Below are 20,765 nucleotides of genomic sequence, written 5' to 3' on the forward strand. Positions count from 1 at the left end.
ACCCGGTGCGCAGCCGGGAATTGGAAATTGACTCGGTAACTGTGAAGCAGAAAAAGGACTACCCACTTTTCAATTTAGGAATTACAACTAAATATACGCGGAGCCGGTACAGTCTGCATGCGGGCATGGGAGAGAAGAGTCATCCCTCCCTCCTTTCACCTCAAATTCTCGGGAGGCGCACTACCTGACACCCCATTGGCCTCGGGTGATGCACAGCGGCTTCCTTAAGGGAGAACCTGCAACAGAGTTCGTTTCTGGGTTCAACTCTCGAGGATTCTGAGTCGGAATGTAATTGTCTCGGGGCTGCAGACACCTGGGAGACGACTGCTGACGGCTCTGCAGACTCCCAGCATTTCTAAAGAGCTTTCTCTTTCTCTCTGCTTATTAGTGTTCGGCTTTGGTTGAGCAGAAGTTGTGAAAATAAAAGGAAATGGCAAGCCCCATCTTTTCAAGGAAGCTAGGACATCGGACATTTTGCTTATTACTTAATCTCTTATGTGGCCACCACTTTTGCCCCTCAGAGTTACCTGTAGAGAAACGCATCTCTTGAAAATAACCTTAAATTACCACGGAGACCTGCCTTATCTCTATTGCCCGACCCGCAAAACATGTCTTTTTTTTTTTTTTTTTAAGGAAGAAAAGGCAAAGTAAAAATAACCTGAGAACTCTCCTGGAAATTTACTGTTCTAACTCTGCATTTTAAAAACAATAACACGTTCTGTAAATTTCAGTGACCCGGAGGCCAACTGAAATCCACCAGGGCCAACGAAGAAAACCACCCCCATCCTGCACTTTCTATCAATTCCAGCTGTCCAGAGGCGAAACTGGCTGGACCTCCACCCAAGGACCAGATCGCTGAGAGGAAGCTGGTGCCAGAAGTAGCTTCTACAGTGTTACTTTCTTTGCTAAAAGTTGGTGCTGGGTGGAATCCTAGAGACTTTGGTATAACTTGTTTGTATCTGACAAGACCCAGGACCTGACAAGTGGATATTTTGTTCTTTACCTGAGAAACTTTTAAGATGGCAATATTATTCTAAAACTGCAAATTGAACCTCATCACTATTCACTGAAGGAGGAAAACAACAAGTTGTAAGAAATGCCTCTACTGTTCTGCTCCATGCCAAAGACCACTGACCCAAGGCCCAAAGGGACCAAAATGCTTGGCTCTTCCTCCAAGATCCTTTACAAGGAATGGGAAAAAATCAGAGATTATATTTAATACACTTCAAATCCACGTTGACTTTCTGAGTCTTAAAAAGATACTTTCTAAACATTGTGCAAGACAAAAACTTGATAGGACTTCGAACCTTGTAAAAGTTCAAAAGCTGTTAGGTCTCCTGAACTTCTCTTCTGGAAGCTGCACTTACTGGCAAAGTTATCAGAAGAGTTGAGATATTCTCACCTGATTCTGATAAATGTAGGTTGCCACACAGGAAAATTCCGGTTAAGGAAAAATATTGTACAGAATTCTCTGGATAATTAGTTCAATTTCCCAGTTCCTTTTGCCAGAATAGGTCTAAGCTGTCAGAAACTCAGATGTTGAATAAGTGACCTATCCCAAATCAATCTCCAACTCTCTCTATTGTATATTGCTGTTTAGTCATCATTTTTCCTAACCCAGAAAGAAGACAAAATTCTGTTCATTTACATAGTTTATTGTTGTAAACATTAAAATTGTCTTTCTCAAAGAAAGAATTTATCAGGAAAAAAAATCAGCGTCTCTAACTGTCATACACCATAGAAAAAAAGGCAGTGACTCATATCGTGTGCCATACTGGAAATATACAAAGAAAAATACTACAGAATATGGCAATATTAAAATTCTTACTCAAACATAAAATAATATATTAACTGACAATCTTAGACATTAAAACAAAAAACAAAAAAATTCAAAGTGCTCAGTAATTTCCAGGGAGTTATGTATATTATAAGCACTCTGGAAACGGTCAAAAGCTGCTGCATGCAAGTTCTGTTTAGCTTTAGACAACAAAATAATCAAGATATAAACTTTCTTTTATCAACATCAACGGTACATACAACACTTACAAACAAGGAATGTTGGATGGTGTTACAAACACTATGTGTCCCTTTTGTCAGGATTTTCTGATGTGTAATACTTGTGCCCACCTATTTTACAATTGAGAAAATGTTTAAGCTCAGATAACTACCAATCTTTATAAAATCTAACAGACTACATAGTGTCTGAAATACTATTTATATAATATAGACATTACTGAAGTAGCAAGTGCCTATAACATTTTCAACCTAGAATCAACATGCTTGTCCCTTTTTTGTGGTTATTTCTTTTTTCTTTTTTTTTGCAAACACACTTATCTTTTAGAATTTGTAATATTTATTCATAAATAGGCACAAAATAATTTAAAAAGCCAAACTGCATTGGGTAAATTTACAAGCCTTTGCCTTCTTCAACTCATGCCACCCACGCAACATTTAGTTTTACTATATATTACAGCTTTCTTTACAGCAGAAAACTTTGAAGTCTTTTAAAGGGCAATACTTGTGGGTCCCCTTACAATGTGGGTGTGTGTGTATGTGTCTATGTGTATTACATTTGTCTTAACTGCAACAACCAAACATGGCCAAATGTTTTCCATCATACATTAAGAAGCTTCCTTCTGAACAATAAAATGATTTTTAAACTGATAATAAAAAGTTTATACCACTGTATTGTGTGTAGTCCGTGTTCTAAATCCAGGATGCCCCGGAGCCAAAATGCCCTTTCAGGTTCTGCCTGCAGGTTAGGAAATAGTAACAGTTTTTGCTTTTGTTGTTGTTTGTTTGTTTGTTTTCTTTAGAGATCAAGGGCCAAGGTGTATGGAAGGGGTGGGGGCCGGTTAGAGCTGAGGCAGCTCAGGGGGATCTCTGCCCTTGTGACTTGCCCCCTCTGGACAGTTTTAGGTTTCTTTCCAGTTTCTTTGAAGTGCATGGAAGGAGGTCTTAGAAAGGTAAAGTGTCCAGGAAAAGTTTGTCAATTATTGCTGGTGGTGGTACCAAATCTTCCAGTTTCAGGTAGAAAATGCGCTGTAGCCCCTGCGTGCAAAGCGTACGGAGTTCTGGAAGCTTCCCCAACAGTTTGGACAAATAGTTGGGGCGGTTCAAGCCCCCATTATTGAAAGTCACATGGTCTTTGAGACAATTTACAATCTTGTTTTGCAGCTCCTCCACTCTCTTGGGCTCCTTGAGACCGTGTCTCTCTGCAGAAAACACAACCAGAAACAAAAGAGGAATGCACCAAGCAGTTAGCTAGCTGACAGGACCAGGGAGGGTCGGCAGGCAGCAAGGGAAAACCGGAACGAATCCCACTGGGCAGTTCTGGAGAAGTGCCCTGTGCCTGTGGTACTGACCTGTGACCATAGCCAGGGCAGCAATGCAGGAGAAGGCAGAAATGTCGATGTTCATATTCTGCAAGTTGGAGGAGAATTCAACAATGGAATCAATCCATTCCCCAAAGCCACGAACGCATTGCAACCTGTGCAAGACCACCCCATTGCAAAAGATGAGTTTACCCTCCACTGGGTTCGACCTGCAATTAATACCAAAGAGAGGGGGAGGGGGAGAAAAAGAGAGAGAGAAAAAAGCTAAACAACTAATTACTTGAAGAGCAATAAATGAGGGATTTAAGAGGAACCTAATTACCAAAGAGTTAATAAAACGTAGGCCAGTGGACCTTGAAAGGGTTTAATTTCATAACAATCAAGAATGCCCCTATCCCACCTCCATTCCATTCATCTAACGCTTCTGCCCTCACTCCTTCCCTTCTCTTCCTTTTATCTACTCTCCTTTCCTTCCTTTCCCCCTCATTTATTTCCCGTTCTGTTCTCCTCTCTTTCCCCCTTTTCTTTCCCTTTTCCTCTTTCTTTTCCTTTCTTGATTCCTCTCTTCCTCCATTCCCAGCCTTCCTGGATCGCCCTCTCCATTTACCTGTATGCTAATCTCAGCACAAATAGTTCTAAGAAAGCCGATTCGAAAAGCAGGTCCTGGTCGGCTTTGGGCAGATCAGCGAAGCCCGGGATCTTCTCCGCCCAGCCCCTGATGATTTCCATGGAGCCAGTCAGGAGATCATAGAATTGCTGGATATGCTGGGTGTCATCTCCACTCATCTGATAGTCAGGGTTCGCCTGGAACTGGAATTTCATTTTAAAAAGCACTTAATGAGGTTCTCTAAAATATATAACCCGTGAAATTGCTAACCTCGTTTCTAGTAGGGGAGCCAGGTTTTTATAACAATTAAACCTCTCTCTGACCAGTAAGGAAATTAGATGTTCCGGGGCAATTAATTCAATTAGGGATGGTGCTATGAGGTCGCTGCTTTAAATATGTAAATTACCATTTCCATACAGACTAAATACGGTGCCAACCAGCCCTGGGAAACGTTCACTCTTATCTCCACAAAACAATTGACACGTTAGTATTCATGCCAGTCCCAGAGTGGGTCTAGAGCAGAGACGCCCTTTGCAAATCTCAATAAAATTGCAGTGGCTTCTAGGTTTGCTTCTAGGTTTGCCCTGCACACTTCCTCCATGTAAAGCGCACACATTTCTCACGGCTGGGGTAAAAGAGGAATCTGACCCCTTGGTTTCCCCCTGCCCACTGCCATCCCTTATACCCCCTTCTCTTCCCCTTCCCTGACCCGGGAGGAGGCATCCCTCACCCTGACGGCACCAGAAAGAATGAGGATGAAAGCATCTCCATGGAGGACTGGTGATAGAACCCAAGTGGGGGCTTTTGCACTGCCTCTGGTTTAGGCATCAGAGGCACTGGTGTGTGTGTGTGTGTGTGTGTGTGTGCACGGTGGTGCTGGGAAGGGGCCTCACAGAGGTTTGACCACTGTGGCCTACCCTCTCTTCCTTCCTCTGCCCTGTCCTCACGTCTGCAGCCCTAGCAACGCCATCTGTCTTCTGTGGCCCTGCCCAGAGCTGTGAAGCCACAGCCTCGCATGCTTCCTTTATCCCCTGGGCCTGGGGGTTAGTGATGGATGTGGGGAAGGGGTGCTGCCCATCTGTCAGTTGTCCGAAGGATCCCCCCCCCCGCGCCAGCTTCTTACCCTGGAATAGTCCAGGCTGGTCATAGCCGGGTTGGAGTCGACATGGGCCCTGACGAGGGCACTGATCAGACTCACCGGGGGAGAGGGGGGAGAGGGCTCCTGTGGGCTCTTCGGTTTCGAAGGTAAACGACCTCTCCGGCCTTTTAAACTGTCTGTGCGAACCACTGCAAAGGAATCGCCGGGTGAGGGCAAGCAAGATCCAGCTGCTGCCTGGGCCCCTCCCCGGGGGAAGGCCGCAGCCGCGGGGCGCCCGGCGGGGCGGGGCAGCGCCCCACCGCTTGTAAAGCCTTTACCGACAAGAAGCGTAAAAAAGGGGGGGTTGTTTCATGTCGTCTTCCCAATGGGTCGTATAGTTAAAGGCGGGAAGGGCCTGGCGGCCTTCTCTAGGGCAGGATGGGCTAGCAGGCAGCTGCCGAGTCGTAGAGGCCAGAGGCCGGCGCGGGGGAAGCGGGAGACCTCCCCCCCGCCCCCGCCCCGGCTCTGGGAAGTGGGTTTGGGGCAGGAGAAGCAGCTTCCCAAGGGCGCAGACTGGGGAGTGGGCTGCTTGCCCCAACCTACCTTCTTTCACCATCCCAACAGCCAGGCACTTCTGAAATCTGCAGTACTGACAGCGATTCCGGCGCCGCTTGTCCACTGGGCAGTTTTTATTTGCTAAACACACGTATTTCGCGTTTTTTTGCACCGTGCGCTGCAAAAGGAGACAATACAGGCCGGGGGAAAAAATTTTTTTTTCTCTTGAAAATCCAACAATTCAGGGAATCCAGACACAATTTCTGAACGGCCGGGATCCACACACCCTCCCCATAAACAAACACATACACAACTCCTTTTTATTTTTTTTCTTTTTCCTTTTCTTTCTCTCTCTTCTCTTTTTCCTCCCCCAGGGCATTTAACAGAAGAAAATTGATAGCGTTAACATTTGAGCTAACCTTGCCGCTCCTTGCTGTGTTTTATATGCCAAGAGAAGGAGAAGGAGACGCTCAGTAAATACAAATCCGTGGGCATTCATATTATTTACATTCCTTAGAGACCTTCTCTATTTAAAATGATAAGATTATTCAATCAGGATGGCGAAATAAAGAGATCACTTAATTTGACCATAGGGAATTCTGTTCCACTTGGTTAGCTCAGACACGGTTCTCTGTCCTAACCAATTTCAATCCGAACAGAGAAGACAGCTCCTAGCACATGCAAATGACCCTCTTCCAACTCAGCTCAGGCAACTTCGGGCGGGGGCTCGCCGGGTCGGCTGCGTGCGGGGGATGCGACCCCGGGTCTCCCGGTCTTCCTACTTCCCTTTCCCAGGCACCCAGAAGGCTCCGCCGCAGCCCAGGGGCGGCTGCAGGGCAGTCCCCGTGGACCCCGGGAGTCGGACGGTCAGGGGCCAGTTGGCGCCGGGCGCCTGCACCCCGGTGGAGCCAGCACTCTGAGGCTCCGGGCACTAGGGGGCCCCTACCTGCCTCCTTCGCCCCCGTCCTGGCTCACCTTAAAGAACCCTTTGCAGCCCTCACAGGTGCGCACGCCGTAGTGCTGGCAGGCCGCGTTGTCGCCGCACACGGCGCACAGCCCCTCGTTGGAAGGGGAGCCCCGCGACGGCGGCGAGGGCACCTGCGTGTCGAGCAGCTGCGACGCGTGGCCGATCTGCAGGCCGGGGAAGCCCATGGACGCGGGCTTTCGGATGGGGTTGGGCACAGCGAAGGTCTGCCCGTCCACCACGTGGTGGCTGCTCGCCGGCTCCGGGTTCATGGGGACGTGCAGGGGCCCGTCGAAGCGCATCTGGCAGCTAGACACGGGGGTGCCGGGGGGCGACTGCTTAAAGGAGAAGAGAGAGAGGCGGGAGACCGGCGTTTTCCTCTGCTCAATCATGTGCGTGGTGGCCACGTAGTTCTGGTGGAAATTGTGGAGGGATCCTGGGTCGTCCCACATGGGGCTGTGCTGCACCTGGAAGCCTGGGGTGGTGGGCGTCGGGGGAGAGGAGGGCTTGTAGTAAACCGACCCGGAGTGCGGCATCATCTCCTCGGACTGGGGGGGCAGATGGCTGTGTTGCTGGTAGTTGTGCATCTGAATGTCTTCTACCTTAATGGAGGACTGCTGTCCGGACAGGGGCATTTGGTACAAGCAAGGTGGCTTGACGTCGTAGCCTGTGCTGTAGTTGTCCATAAAGGTACTGAAGCTGGGGAGAGAAGTGGTGGCAGTGATTTCAGTGTTGGTGAGGTCCATGCTAAACTTGACAAACTCTGGAGTTAAGAAATCGGAGCTGTATTCTCCCGAAGAGTGGTAACTGTAGCTCTGAGAAGCGGGGCTGGCTCCTTGAGGCGAGGACCCATACTGCGCCTGAACACAAGGCATGGCTGGAAATGAAACAGGGTAATATACACTCAGCCTGGTCAACTGAACACTTTCTCCCGGGCTCGGGTACACCTGGAGCTACACCGGCAGCCCGCGGCGGTCAGAGAGCACGTAGGGGCGCGAGAGGAAGGGCGGAGAGTGCGAATACTGAGGAGCGAAACAGTGCAGGACAAGGAAAGGCTGATCCAATAAAGACCCAGAACTAGAAAGCTATTATAGTCTCCATTCCCGGATATTTCCAACGCCTCCCCTCCGCCCCCTTTCATGGGCAATCCCGCTTCAATGAGCCTTTCCTCTGAAGCTCGGGTTCAGCAAGCTCAATCCAGAAATCAAGTTGAATTGCACAATGAGAAACTTGTTCCCAAAGGCGATGGGTCGGGGGGAAAACTTAAGTTACAGGGTTTGCTGGGAAAGATCGCATTGCCCTGTTTCTTGACGTTTACGGAACTAGGGGGAGGGAAAGAAAAAAATGAAGTTGCACTAACCTTCAGCTGAGTTACAGGCGTTTTCGAGAAAATTAAAGGTGGACAGTGTCGTAATTCAATGAAGGACAAAGTTTCCAAGATTTTTAGAAAAGCAGTGGAGAGCCCAGCCTGGCAGATCTCCTCCCTGAAATAAAGACACAGGAAGCCTTAGGTGACTTTCTGGACAGATTTGGCTGGGCATCTGTATCACCAGGCAGGCCCTTCTATGCCCTTCTTGATTGTTTAATTGGAAATTAGTGTGTAGCCTTTATCAAACAGCATTTAAAATGAATGCCTAAAAGAGATGGCTGGAAACAACAGAAAATTTCACCCATTGACTGTGTTGATCCTTGCAGAGAATACCTCTGAAGAAGGAAAGGTATTCCATGTACTTATTTATGATGAAATAAATTGGCCCCTTTACTGGGTGTTTGGGGGCTGTGCGAGGGGAGTGTCATTTCCATTTTAGTTTAATTCAAAACTAAATAAGAAGAAACTGGGGTTTAATAAAATACAGCATTGGAACCTTCTCTTGAATTTTTTTTTTCCTGTGGTGAAACTGGCTTTTCATCTAGGAAGCAGGGAAGGAAGTAGAAGTCAAGAATATAAAATGTGAAAACAACCTCTTCCTTCACCCCCTAGGAGTTACAAAATGTTAGCAAGGCCCAGGTAGCCCTGAAGGCAATCTTAATGGAAGCATCTGGATTTCCTAAGAGCTTTTGACAGAGCACTGGGTTTGGGGATACAGGTAAATGGGCATTCACTTCTCCAGGAAATTTGTCTTTCATCTTTAATGGCCAAGAGGTGGAAACAGGGGACCCTATTTTTTCAGGAGCATCTTAGTCAGTTGCAGGGAGAGGGAAATGCTGCATATCCAAATAGTGGCACCGGTGTTAGAAGCACCTCTCAACATAGCAAGCTGAGCACCTTTCCTATCCAGCCTTCCACAATCTGCTTACTTGCTGGAACAAGGCATTCTTGTGTCCTAGTACTTTTCAGATGTTCCCACGTGGAAGGCATTCTAGAGCACAGACGATTTTATTACTAATGAAAAAGAAAGCCAAACATCCAATTCTGTTCTCCTCCCCCACCCCCCTTCATAATCTTGCTTCATGGAGGAGGGAGGGTAACCAGAAAAAGTAGAAAGAAAGGAGACTCTTGACCCTCACAGCCCTTGACAGATATGCCTGTGCTGGATATTAACCCTCTGGTAACTTCGCAGCTTCATAACTCCTCTAAATAGTCTGTCTCTCTGTCTCTGCCTCTCTGACAAACTCACAAACACAAGCGCGGCATATGTCAAAACCAGAAATTTCAAGCAACTTAGTAACAGGTCACTCTACCAACTGCCCCTCCTTACTCAACAATACCCAAGAGACATGGGCACGCTGGCCAGCCGCGGTGATACAGTTCCCAAGCAACACATAAACTGAAGAACTTTCACTCTCCCTGTCACTTTGTGGGCAGCGTCCAGGTCCCTCGTATACACAGGACTTGGAGTCTACGTGTCCAAAGACCACAATCAATTCCGCACCAAGAGCAAACTTTGCGCACATTTCCGCGTGTTAAGTCCGCAGCTCCCGAAACTGTGCAAGCCTCCCTTTCACGTCCACCAATGAGGAGCCTGGAAGCCTCTGTTGGGTGGCAAAGCAGGAGTTCCGACAAATGCCCTCTGTAGCCTGCGCACACCTACTCCCCATCCTCCGGCCCCACTCGCGCTCCGCGCCTTCGGCGCCCACTTCCAGAGAACCTGCACCACACAAGCAGGAAGAAGAGACGTGCAAAAACAGAAAGAAGGATAAAAGAACGCGAGCTGTACGGGCTGCACCTACTCACTTAGGAGTTCTCCGTGTCTCTCTTCATTCATTCAACTCGGCCAAAGTGTAGTTCCCTCCGGGAATCGGGGTGGCAGGGTCGGGGAGGGGCGGGCGAGAGGGGCGAAGGGAACGGAGGCGCCGAGAGCGGGGAGGGAGCAGGGGAAGGCGGCGGCTGGGCAGGCGAGCGGGACCGCGGAGCCTAGCGCGAGCCACCGGGCGGACTGGCCCTGGCCGCCAATGTGCCTTTGTTTATGTGGCTCGCGCTGCCGCTGCCAACATTCACCTAAAGTCTCCGCGCGTCAGCGCGCGTCAGCGGCCTGCCGCCCAATCGCCGAGCCGCCGCGCTCCCCAGACTCCTGGCCGGCGCTCGCTTTGGTATATTTCCGACCTGACGTCACGAGCAGGGCCGATTTTAAGGTGGGAACCGTTCAGGGTTCACCTTGGTAGCCAGCTAGGTTTTTTTTTTTCCCTTTTCCGAAAGAGGTGTGACCTCTCCACTCAGGTCCGCGCAGCCCACAGAACCTCGACATCTCCCCTCCCCTCCCCCACACCCCCCCGCCTCCGGCCAATCCCCGCGCCGCCGCTGCGGTCCGGCAGCTCACAGGTGGGGGAGGGTGCAACAAAAGCCCGAGCGGAAGGGGACCCAGGCGTGGGCCAGGTAGCCAGCACCTGGAATCGCACGAGACGGGGCGTGCCTGGCAGCGCCCTAACCTCGCCCACCCACAATTGCCACCCCCGTTAGCGGAAGCGAGTACAGATGTCCCATGACACGAGACGCTTGGAGGGCTCAGGCAATTGGGGTGGGATTTCCCTAGTCCAGTGCATCCCCCTTTTATCTTTTTTCCTGTCCCCGGCCTTCTCTTCTAGCATATTCTCCCTCTCTCTCTCATACACACACACACACACACACACACACACACACACACACACACACACACTCCAAGGTGGAAGAGAGTAGGTATGGCCTATTTTCTATGTTCCCTTCTTTCCTTGCAGTGCTCACGTGCGAGGGAAGACGTGGTGCGCGGGGAGGGAAGCGGAAAGGAGAGGGTAGCCAATGACCCAGCCCTTCAGGGACCCCAAAAGTCAAAGTGAGGCGTCACCCACTTTCCTTTCTCAGACAATGCAGCCGAGCGCCGGGCAACAGGTGTGTTCTACACACACACACACACACACACACACACACACTCCAAGGTGGAAGAGAGTAGGTATGGCCTATTTTCTATGTTCCCTTCTTTCCTTGCAGTGCTCACGTGCGAGGGAAGACGTGGTGCGCGGGGAGGGAAGCGGAAAGGAGAGGGTAGCCAATGACCCAGCCCTTCAGGGACCCCAAAAGTCAAAGTGAGGCGTCACCCACTTTCCTTTCTCAGACAATGCAGCCGAGCGCCGGGCAACAGGTGTGTTCTGCAGAAAGGTGCCCCAGCCTCACCTTTTACCAACTCTCATACTTTGACACTCCTGGGTGCCCATCAACTCGTGTCTTTCCACGAGTTTTAGGCAAATATATCTACCCTCCTCTGAAGCACAAGGGCTCTCGAAGCTTCAATCTGAGAGCCAAGAGGGAAAGACTAAACATGGGGGAAGCGGCGGGGAGGGGGGGGGTGTCTAGATCTCTGCGAGGCGTACGGTGTGTGCGTTCAGCCTTCCCAGGAGTGGGGCCCAGTGGGCGACCGGAGCTCGCCGCACCCCCGCAGCCGCCCCAGCCGCCGCAGACTCCGCTTCGCAAGTCAATCCACCTCCAAGCTGAGGGCGCAAGGCGCTTTCTAGCAAAGAAACGCCGCTTCTCCCGGGAGCAAGCCCCGTTCCGGGTCCCTGGGCTCGAGCTGGACGGGCCTCGGGGCTTCTCCCATGGGGCTGGGGAGTTAACGGGGGAGGGATGGTTCGGAGGCGTCCCCCTCCTCCGCCCAAGAAGACTTCCAGCCGCCCCTCCCCCTCGGCGTAGCTCGCTTCCAGGCTCGGGGCCCCTTTGCACACCCCCATCCTGGTGTTCCCAGTACAGGCGGGCCGAAATCGCCGTGGAGCTCTCCGCCTTACGGTGCCGCTCAGCTCTAATCTGCACCCCAGCCTTTGCCCTCTCCCGCCGCCTCCTGCTCCCCGGCGGCCGGAGAGGCGTTGCCATCAGGTGCCCCGAGGCTGCCCCGAGAAGCCGCAGACTCTTCTGCACCGCATCCTCGGGAAAACCTACGTGACCACCTTAAGTTTCCCCCAGATGTTGCGACTGCCGCTGCTGCTGCTGCAGCCACCGCGGCGGCTCAGCGGTGCCCTAGCGGGCGCGAGAAAAAAATAAAACCAGGAAGTGTGTGTGAGAGCGCGCGCGCGTGTCCGTGCGTGTGTGTCTGTGTGTGTGTGTGTGTGTGTGTGTGTGTGTGTTGGGTGGTGGGGGGGAATGTTGCGGTGGCGGGTGAAGGTGTGTAAGTAGGGGCATGAGAGAAGGAGGGCGAAGAATAGCTTATTAGCATGAGCTGGGTAGCGTCAGCGCCCTGTGGGCAGAAACGATTCCACGCGAACGAAAGGGAAAAAGTGAGAGTTTGGAGAGCAGGGGAGAAGGAAAGCGGTGGGGGTGGCGGTGACGCAGGGGCTCAGGCATTGACGCACCCGCCGGGCTGGGCCCAAAATAGCAGCAGCTCTAGCTCGGTGGCGCCCTCCCGGGTTCCCTTCCCCTTCCACAAGGGAGCAGGACGCGCGGCCTGGGGGAGCTTTCCTTGATCCCAGTGGTGGGCCAGGCTCCCAGCAGCTATTTTTCAGGCAGTCGGAAATTCAAGCGCAGCCATGCTGGGGTGGCAGTTATTGTTTTTTAATATATTCCTAGGAAGGCGGGGGCCAGGAGAACTTTAAGGTTGTAACCATCATTCTCCAAACACCAATACGCAGATCTAAGTAGGTACATTCCCTCCACACGCTCCTCCTCCCTTAAACCATTAAAAAAAAAAACAGTTGGCTTTAGCCTGGGTTGAGTCTGCGGGCAATTTGAAAATTCTCTCCCAGTAAGTGGGCAAATGTGCTGGAGTTCTTAAAGTGAGCTCCAAGGAAGACAAACATTGTAATGTGATGGGTTATTCTATAACAGCAACCTGTCGAGTCTGGCTTCTTGATAACAGAGCTTTTGCTCAAGTCTTAAGGCACCCAAGATCAAGACGCAGTTTTCACAGCAGCTTATTATAACAATTATTAGTAACCGGAAATGGATTGAATAAATACAACATCAAAATGAGAAAAAAAAGGTGGCTTTTTTTTGCCTTCTATTCTACAATCCATATGAATTTTCTCTCTCCTCAAATTCCTATTCTAGTTCCTAGGAAGTGTGTCTTCTTAGGAAGACACACCGGATGCAAGGCGGATAAACTCACTTAAACCCATTATTGGGTAAGCTATTTCTTGGGTTGGTATTTTTGGTAGGGCTCAGATGTGCTCGGGGTGGAAAGGATCCAGCAGACATTAGAAAGTGTAAAGAATGACCACACTCAAAGCTCCAGACTCCTGTGTCCCCACCAGATTCTGATGGAACAGTCTCAGAAGGGCCAATGTCTGTAATTGACTGATCCTGTCAGTAGGGGGCCTGACTCCACAACGTTCAGGAAGATACATCACACACACACACACACACACACACACGCACACACACACGCACATACACACACAACTAGCTATTTACTACTTAGGCCAAGCCCCAGGAGAGCTTGCTGCAAGCCAAAATATTCATATTCTTCTGGAATTCATAAATAACTACAAATCTTTGATTCTCTTCTGTATTTCTCAAAAAGGGAAACAGTTTAACACTGGAATTAGGTTCACAACAGGTTTTCTTTATTTCCTCCTGTCCATGTTTAACTCACTGTTAGCTCACAGGGAGAAAAAGTCAAAATGGTAATAAAATCTTTCATTTTATCACCAAGCAGTTCAAATTTGGCATTTAGTTTGGAAAACTGAAAGCATGTTTTAAAATCCTATGATTACATGTTTAAATAAATTATAGTTTAGAAGAGGATTCCTGTGGGTGTATTTGCTAGTACATAAGAGAATGCTTTTGTGCATAGAGGTTTAATTACACATATAATGGAATCAAAATGTAGAATTGAACAACCTTTTAGAAAATGTTCAAATGATGCTCTAGGCTAAAAGAAACTGAAATTCTGCATTTATATGACTGCAATCCTGCAAGATTCTTGAACATAAATAGATTCTTGAATATAAACTATTTTATAACTCGATTAAAATGACAATAATGTTTCTTTCAGGGCCCAGAATCTGATATAACTTTAAATTATTGCCATGTATAAATACATAAAGTTACCCCAAATGAGGGTCGGTGTTCTTAACAATTTACAATAAATGGGAATAAAACTGAACCTATCCATAAGTAGGTCCTTCTTTTGAAATCAACTAAAATAAATTACAAAATGATTATTTCTATCAATATACAGTATTAGATGACCTCAGAAAAAGCATATAGGAAAATAATGTTACTATGTTATCTTTTATGATATTAGCCAATATTAAGCAGAACATATTGGTACATATATAGAAAAAATATTTTCATAAAAAACAATGTAAATAATGCATACTCACATCTAAACCGAAGCATTTATTTTATGCAAGGCTAGGCAGATTATACTTAATAAAATTGAGATTTTTAGAAAGCAAACATGGATTTAATTCCATAGGATTTTGTATCTTTAATGCATGGGAAAGGGGTCTTTAGGGATTTATTTCACTATTCTCCCAAAATGTACTCAGAGTAGCCCTTAGCTCTTACAATTCAAATATAGTAAACAGATATACCTGTTATGCCATAAGAATCAAGGTAACTTGAAGACATTTCACAATAATATTAGTTAATGGAACCTATGTTAAGCATAAAATGAGACATTTTAAGTTATATTTGGACAATTTTCATGGCATTTGTTGCCATTCAGCAGGAAGTTTTACATTAGTGATAGAAGAAAGAAATTTTCACTTTGAAAAAAACTCAGTTTCTGAAAATACAAAATCATTTTTTAATATGGAAGGTTTTTGGTTATTTGCTTTGCCATTTCACTTGCATTAATAAGGTATTAATCAACCAATCATTTGTTCCTCTTTTATGAGATGCCTAGAGAATAAGTCAAATGCTCAGCTGGTAATTCACATTTTGGGTAGTTGTGGCTTTTGCTCAGTTTTACCCAGCCCATTTTTCACTCCAAACCACTTAATGCAAAGACTTTAAAAATTGTTTCTTGCTTTGATACAGTACTCAGTTCTAGAAATGTGGAAAGATGTGCAGAAGAAAACAGCACTCTTTTTTTCTAGAAGCATCTACTTATAAATTAAAATTCTAAAACTGAACATATGGTAAAGCCTCATGCCACTCAAAAAGTATTTTACATAATAAAAATCCTTCATCTTTTCTCTAATTCTTGACTCTCAGTAACTATCTCCTAAATATTTACTTTAAATTAACCACTTAAGATTTTCTTTTTGTTGTTGTGGTAAGAGACACATAACATCAAATTTACCATCTTACATTTGTAAGTGTACAGTTCAGTGATGTTATATACAGTCATGCTGTTGTGCACCAATCATCACCATCCACCTCCATAACTCTTCATCTTATAAAACTCTAACTCTATAACCATTAAACAATAACTCCATTCTCCCCTCCTCCCAGCCCCTGGCAATCACCAATATTTTCTTATGTAAGAATTCTTCTTGATTAAGCAAGGAAGGGTTACTTTGGTTTTAGATTTCCTTGATGATTTCACTAAACATGGGAGTCATTAAAATGTACAAAGTCCTGAAAGACACTTTAAAGATTCTGAAAATAAGTTGCTATATGCTAAGAATATATTGCGGACACTTGAAATTCTAGAAGTAGCTGATAACATTAGTAACCACCACAGTATTACATAGGATTTTCTTTTAGTAGATAAAATACATACACTTTGCAACAGTTTTCATATGTATATCATAGTTGGTTTTTGTTTTACCTTTAATGATAAAATAACCATTTTTGATTTTTTTTCTCAGACTAACTGGCGTATAGGAACTTCTCAATTTAATAAAAAATGAAGACATGTTATTGATATGACAGACATATATGCCCTTTTTTATCATAATTCTGCAATTATCAAGCCTACAATTTTAACACTACAAAAGTAACTTATAGCAAGGACCCTTATAGTGATAAGTAATAAATCTAATTACCACATCCTTTGAATAGATGTAATATAAATTTCATTGCTCACTTAAAAGTTCTAAAGTTAACAGCATAAACTTGAAGTTGAGTAATTAAGTAATCCTTATATAGACACTTATTAAAGTATTTATACATATTATCTTAAATCTACATCTATCATTTTGCCAATTAAAATTAGGACTTTAATTGCAATTAAGTAATTTAATTGCCAATTGAACAGCAAAATTGCTAAGTGACTAATTTTAATGCCTATTTTAATTACCAATCATGACTGGGGAGGGAGCTAATCAAGTTACATCAAGCAGTACCAGAGTAATGATGTGAAGAAAAAAAAAGTAGAACAAACATTCAAGGCTACACGCTTTTAAAAAAGAAACATACATTAAATAAATGCAAACATAATCTTATAAATGTATAAAAATACTGTATTTCAATATCTGAATACAGAACATGAAATAGAGCAAGATTAATTAAAGAAGCCTCTGTCCATCTTCAAAGCAAGGAACACCAAATCAAAATGTTTTGTGGTATTTACATGGCCACCACACTAATCCAGGTAAAAACAAAGTTGCATATAGTCGAGAATAAAAGATTGTTTCCTGCTTGGCTGGTTAAATATTTACAGATTGACCGTTTTTTTTAAAACATGTTTAAATGAAAGTCTATAAAAGAGAGAAACAAGTTTCCAATGCAGCAATGTGGTTTTAAGTTTGAAAAGCAAACAGGGCCAGTGCAGTGGGACTATATACTCTTTCCTGATGGCTCTCCTCCCCACCCTCACTCACTCAAATGAAGTGTACCATTAGAGGTCTAATGCCTATCCATAACTTGTCCTATATTACCTTGAGAAAGGCATAAATCTGTCCTATCGTAAATATTTTAAAATACGTTCATAGGTTAAAAAAAATTAGAAAGCATCTAGGATTACATCACAATTAAAATTACTTACAGCATGGGGAATATACCTTGTCCTAATAGTATTTCTTAATTTTCAATTAAAATATACCTGCCAGCTCAAGATTAAGACTGTAAACCAGCAGGCAACCAAAAACTCTGGTGAAAATCTTGGCCAATACAAACACATTTTCAAAAGTTTTCATATTCAAACAAATTCTCAGATCAGCAATATGGAAGGGCCATATTGAAAGAGGGAGGTGAAGTTGGGAGCTCAAAAAACAGGAAGTGATTCCCTGGTAGACAATAACAATATCACTACTTTCCAGCTACAGGGATTGCCTTGGCAGCCAGCCACCTCATCTAGAGTAACAATGGACAACCATCAAATCTTTGTTTAAAACAAGTCATGATGCAAGATACATATCTTGTTTTTGCTACTATATATGTATACCAAATATACACATAGTTTTTGTCTACAAATGGGCCCGAAATTATTCACAATGTATGTAATATAACTTCAGAAAAAGCAAATATTGCTGCTTAGGATTTTATGTACTAATGGACTTGAATTCTGAAATAAAGCACAGCAGGACTTTCAGCCTGGCTTTTGAAGAACATGTTAATAATCATGGATGGGGCTTGACAGAAGCCTGCAATATCTGCTCATGACAATAACAGCTTTATAAGGTGAGTTCTGTGTGACTGGTTAAAGGACACACTCACTGTCTATTCAGAAGTCATGGAGATGGAGTAATTATTGACAGCCTCACTACTGATCAAGGTTAAAACTCATTGAATGCCGACGCTACAGAGAGAAATACAACCTCAGCCATTAAAAGATTACCAAAAACAGTCTCCAGTAAGGGTTGCCATAACTCAGATATATCTTATTTTGTTCTGTATAAAATTTTCTTCTATTTACATACACAAAAGATCTTATATTATTTGATAATCATTATCAAAATTATTGCCCTAACTCAAGCACTAGGTAACAAATCATCAGCCATTACAAAAAGAGAAAAAAAAGGAGAAATATTATCTTGTAATTTAAAAATGAATATGAAACTTGCATGACTGAAAATATGTATATTTTCAGACTATGTGCATTTTGTGTATTTCGCTAGTTTATCAGTTCACATGAATTAATGTGGTTCACACATTGCTGGATGCAAAATCTTTTAAAAGATAGTATGTCTGTAGCTTTTAGATATCCCTTAATAGGTAAAAGTTTAAAGTTATCGTAAATTATTTTACTTTTTTTTTTTACCCTTATTTCTTGTTTTTCAGTGTTGCCTCTCCTCATTAGTGAAGGAAAAAGGAGGGATACAGTAAAAGACAACCACGTTTATAATCTGAAATTAGAGCCAATCAATTATTTTATTAATCACCAGGATATTTTTTAGAAGACCTGTGAAATATTACAGAATCATTCCACTAGTATCTAACAGTGACCTCAGTATGCTGTCACTGACATTTTGGGGGGGGAAAAACAAACGACCAGTATTACCACATCCAGGATTCAAGTCAAAGTACACACATAGTTGAGGGCGTGGAGGCGGGGAGGGAAGGGTATAGAAACTAGTTTACTAAGGAGGTCCTTCCTATCTTTCTTATATTTCATATTTCTAAGTACTTTTCCATAAGTTACTTTCCTAAGTTTAAGAATGACTGAAGTATAAAAAAACAGAATTTCAAACAGTTAATAAATGGCTTTAGGAGTTACATTGAAACGACTCACAGAATACATAATTTTCTTAGGAGTCCTTTAATTTTCTGATTCAGAAAGTACGGTGTTCCTAAAGACTGCTCTTAAGTTCCTAGCTCTGGAAATCATATTTTCCATTTCTCCATACCCTCATCGATTAGTATTTGGTCAGCTGATTGGCAGTTACCAAGACAACAGTTTTGCTAAATTTTATAAACTTTCTCTATCAGCCAGAGGTGGGGTGGAGGGGGGCAAGACAGAAACGGATTTTACAGCCAGAATGGTGTGACAGAGCCCCTCAAACTACAAATAGATGTTATTACAAAATCTGAAACGTGGCTCTGTAGTTCAATTTACACCACAGAAACTGTGAGATGCTACCTTCCTGTTGTTATAACGTATCAGGTCAAGGGATATAAATTGTACCAGGTAATTCATTTTGCCGTTCAGAGAGTCATTAAGTTCCTCCCAGAATATACGTGATTGATATCCCTGGAGGTGAAAGGCTAAAGGAACCATATGGCAACATGTTGCATTCCGTATGCTATCTGCCCATCCGTGCTTAAGCTGCCATTAGCAACATCTGTACCTAACTGACATCCAGCTGCGTCGACGCCGGCTGACGGAATTGTACTTGGGAGGGAAATCTAGCTTAGCGCCATTAACTTGAGACTTAAGAGTCTATGTACCAGGGCGGATGGAAGCTTTCACAATTAGACGAGACGACACAAATGCTTTATTAAAGTTTAATTTTGAACTCCCAATTAGCGAAACTGCATTACAAATCGACTGCAATTTCCTAGAAGGCACAGCAAGTTCTCTGCCTGCCTGCCACGTGCGAGAGGCTCCGGAGCCAGCTTCCCCAGCTACCGGCTGCTGAAAGGGGACGGTTCAGAGCTGCTCTCCGCATCCCAGGAAGTCCCTAAAATCCTCGTCAGCCCCTCCTTCCGCGGGGCGGGGGCGGGCGAGGACCGAACCCGCGGCGAGGGGGCGGGGGGAGGACTCAGATGTCCCCGGCGTTGGGAGGGAAGCAAGGGGTGGGAGTGGGCGGGGGAGGGGCGACGGGGGGGGCCTGCGCGGAGGGGGGCGGGGGTCCTCTAGTATCCCGGCCTCTCCGGAGGAGCCTCAGCTAGTCACGCAGAAGTTTCTCTTTCGCTCTTCGCGCTACACACCCAGGTTGGCTTCCTGCGGGCAGGCCAGGGGTCCGGAAAGCGGGGGAGGAGACAGGAGACCCGGAAGGGCTGCCCGGCGTCCACACCCACCCCAGGTCCCCTCCCCCGACCCCAAACAAAGCCCCCACTCCAGGTCCAGGATACGTTACCTGCCCGGCGCTCCCGGCCCCTCGGTCACCGCGTCCCCCGCTGGGCGCGCCTTGGGCGGGTCCCGCTCCCCGGGACGCACAAAGTGGTCGCCCCCGGCCGGCTAAATCCCACTCTCTCGTCATGTTGGGGGCCAAGAAGGGGGAGCGGGGGAGGTGGAAGCGGAGGTTGGGGCAAGGAGAACTGACTGATAAAATTTTTTAAAAAAAGAAAAGAAAAAAGCAGCAGCCGGCGGGGCCCGGCCAGGGGCAGAAGAGGCCGGTTACGTTTCGGGGGTCTCGGGCGAGAGGGAGGGGGGGGTAGGGGAGCGGCTGCCCGCCCCCCTCCCCCCGGCCCCCAGCGGCGACGGCAGCTGCACACACAGAAGCCCATTGTCGCCGGCGCCCGGCGTGCAGCCCCGCGGACTCGGCCCCGCGGCCAAGCGCGTCAGCGGCCCCGTCAGCCGGGCCGGGCTCCGTGACGCGCGCGCAGCCCGCGCTATAAATAACCCGCCGCCGGGCGGTTCGGGCGGCTTTCCAGTGACGCCGGGGCGAGGCGCGGGAGGAGGAGGGCGAAAGGAAACAATGAAACCGCCCGCCGCCCTCCTCCCCGGCCGCCCTGGGCGCTTCTCGCCGCGCTCCCCTGTCCCCGCCCCGGCCCGCCCTGCCCGGAGCAGAGCGCGCGTGTGGGAAGGACCTCGCAGAGCCTGCGTCCCCCCAGCCCGCCAGGAGACCCGGGGGTTGGGACCCATCGCTCTCCCCCGGGGCGGGAGGGCGGCTACTTACACGCCGGGGAACGCGCCGGGGGAGGGGACTTGGCGACGAGTTTAGCGGATGGGTCGCCGTGGTGCTTACTCCCAGACTGATTTAAACAACTTGATTCTTGCTCCGACGCTTTCCCACACCCATTCTAATACAGGTCGGGTGTGTTTATGGCAGTAAACCCTCACTTCAAAACAAAACACAACACTTCCCTCTTAAACGTTCTGATCCAGCGTA

The 20,765-nt window shown here is 46.7% G+C and overlaps 1 protein-coding gene across 10 annotated transcripts; it reads right to left on the reverse strand.

Moving 5' to 3' along the window:
- Nucleotides 1-1,720: 1,720 nt before the first annotated feature.
- NR4A2 (nuclear receptor subfamily 4 group A member 2) lies at nucleotides 1,721-19,878 on the reverse strand. Of its 10 annotated transcripts, none has more exons than XM_024122371.3 (8): nucleotides 19,791-19,878; nucleotides 7,900-8,023; nucleotides 6,551-7,416; nucleotides 5,624-5,753; nucleotides 5,066-5,229; nucleotides 3,943-4,145; nucleotides 3,366-3,544; nucleotides 1,721-3,215 (listed from the first exon to the last, which is right to left on the reverse strand). In XM_024122371.3, exons 3-8 carry the CDS (start codon nucleotides 7,412-7,414, stop codon nucleotides 2,959-2,961), a joined length of 1,797 nt encoding a protein of 598 aa, XP_023978139.1. In that variant the 5' UTR covers nucleotides 7,415-7,416; nucleotides 7,900-8,023; nucleotides 19,791-19,878; the 3' UTR covers nucleotides 1,721-2,958. The 10 variants fall into 10 exon arrangements, 9 of the variants coding, with proteins under 9 accessions (XP_023978139.1, XP_007123764.1, XP_007123761.1 ...); XM_007123702.3 differs by lacking the exon at nucleotides 19,791-19,878 and adding an exon at nucleotides 9,715-9,924 and having other exon boundaries at nucleotides 6,551-7,238; XM_007123699.3 differs by lacking the exon at nucleotides 19,791-19,878 and adding an exon at nucleotides 9,715-9,924.
- Nucleotides 19,879-20,765: the final 887 nt, after the last annotated feature.

The sequence above is a fragment of the Physeter macrocephalus genome, chromosome 2, assembly GCF_002837175.3.
Source record: "Physeter macrocephalus isolate SW-GA chromosome 2, ASM283717v5, whole genome shotgun sequence".
NCBI classification, from domain to species: Eukaryota; Metazoa; Chordata; class Mammalia; order Artiodactyla; family Physeteridae; genus Physeter; species Physeter macrocephalus.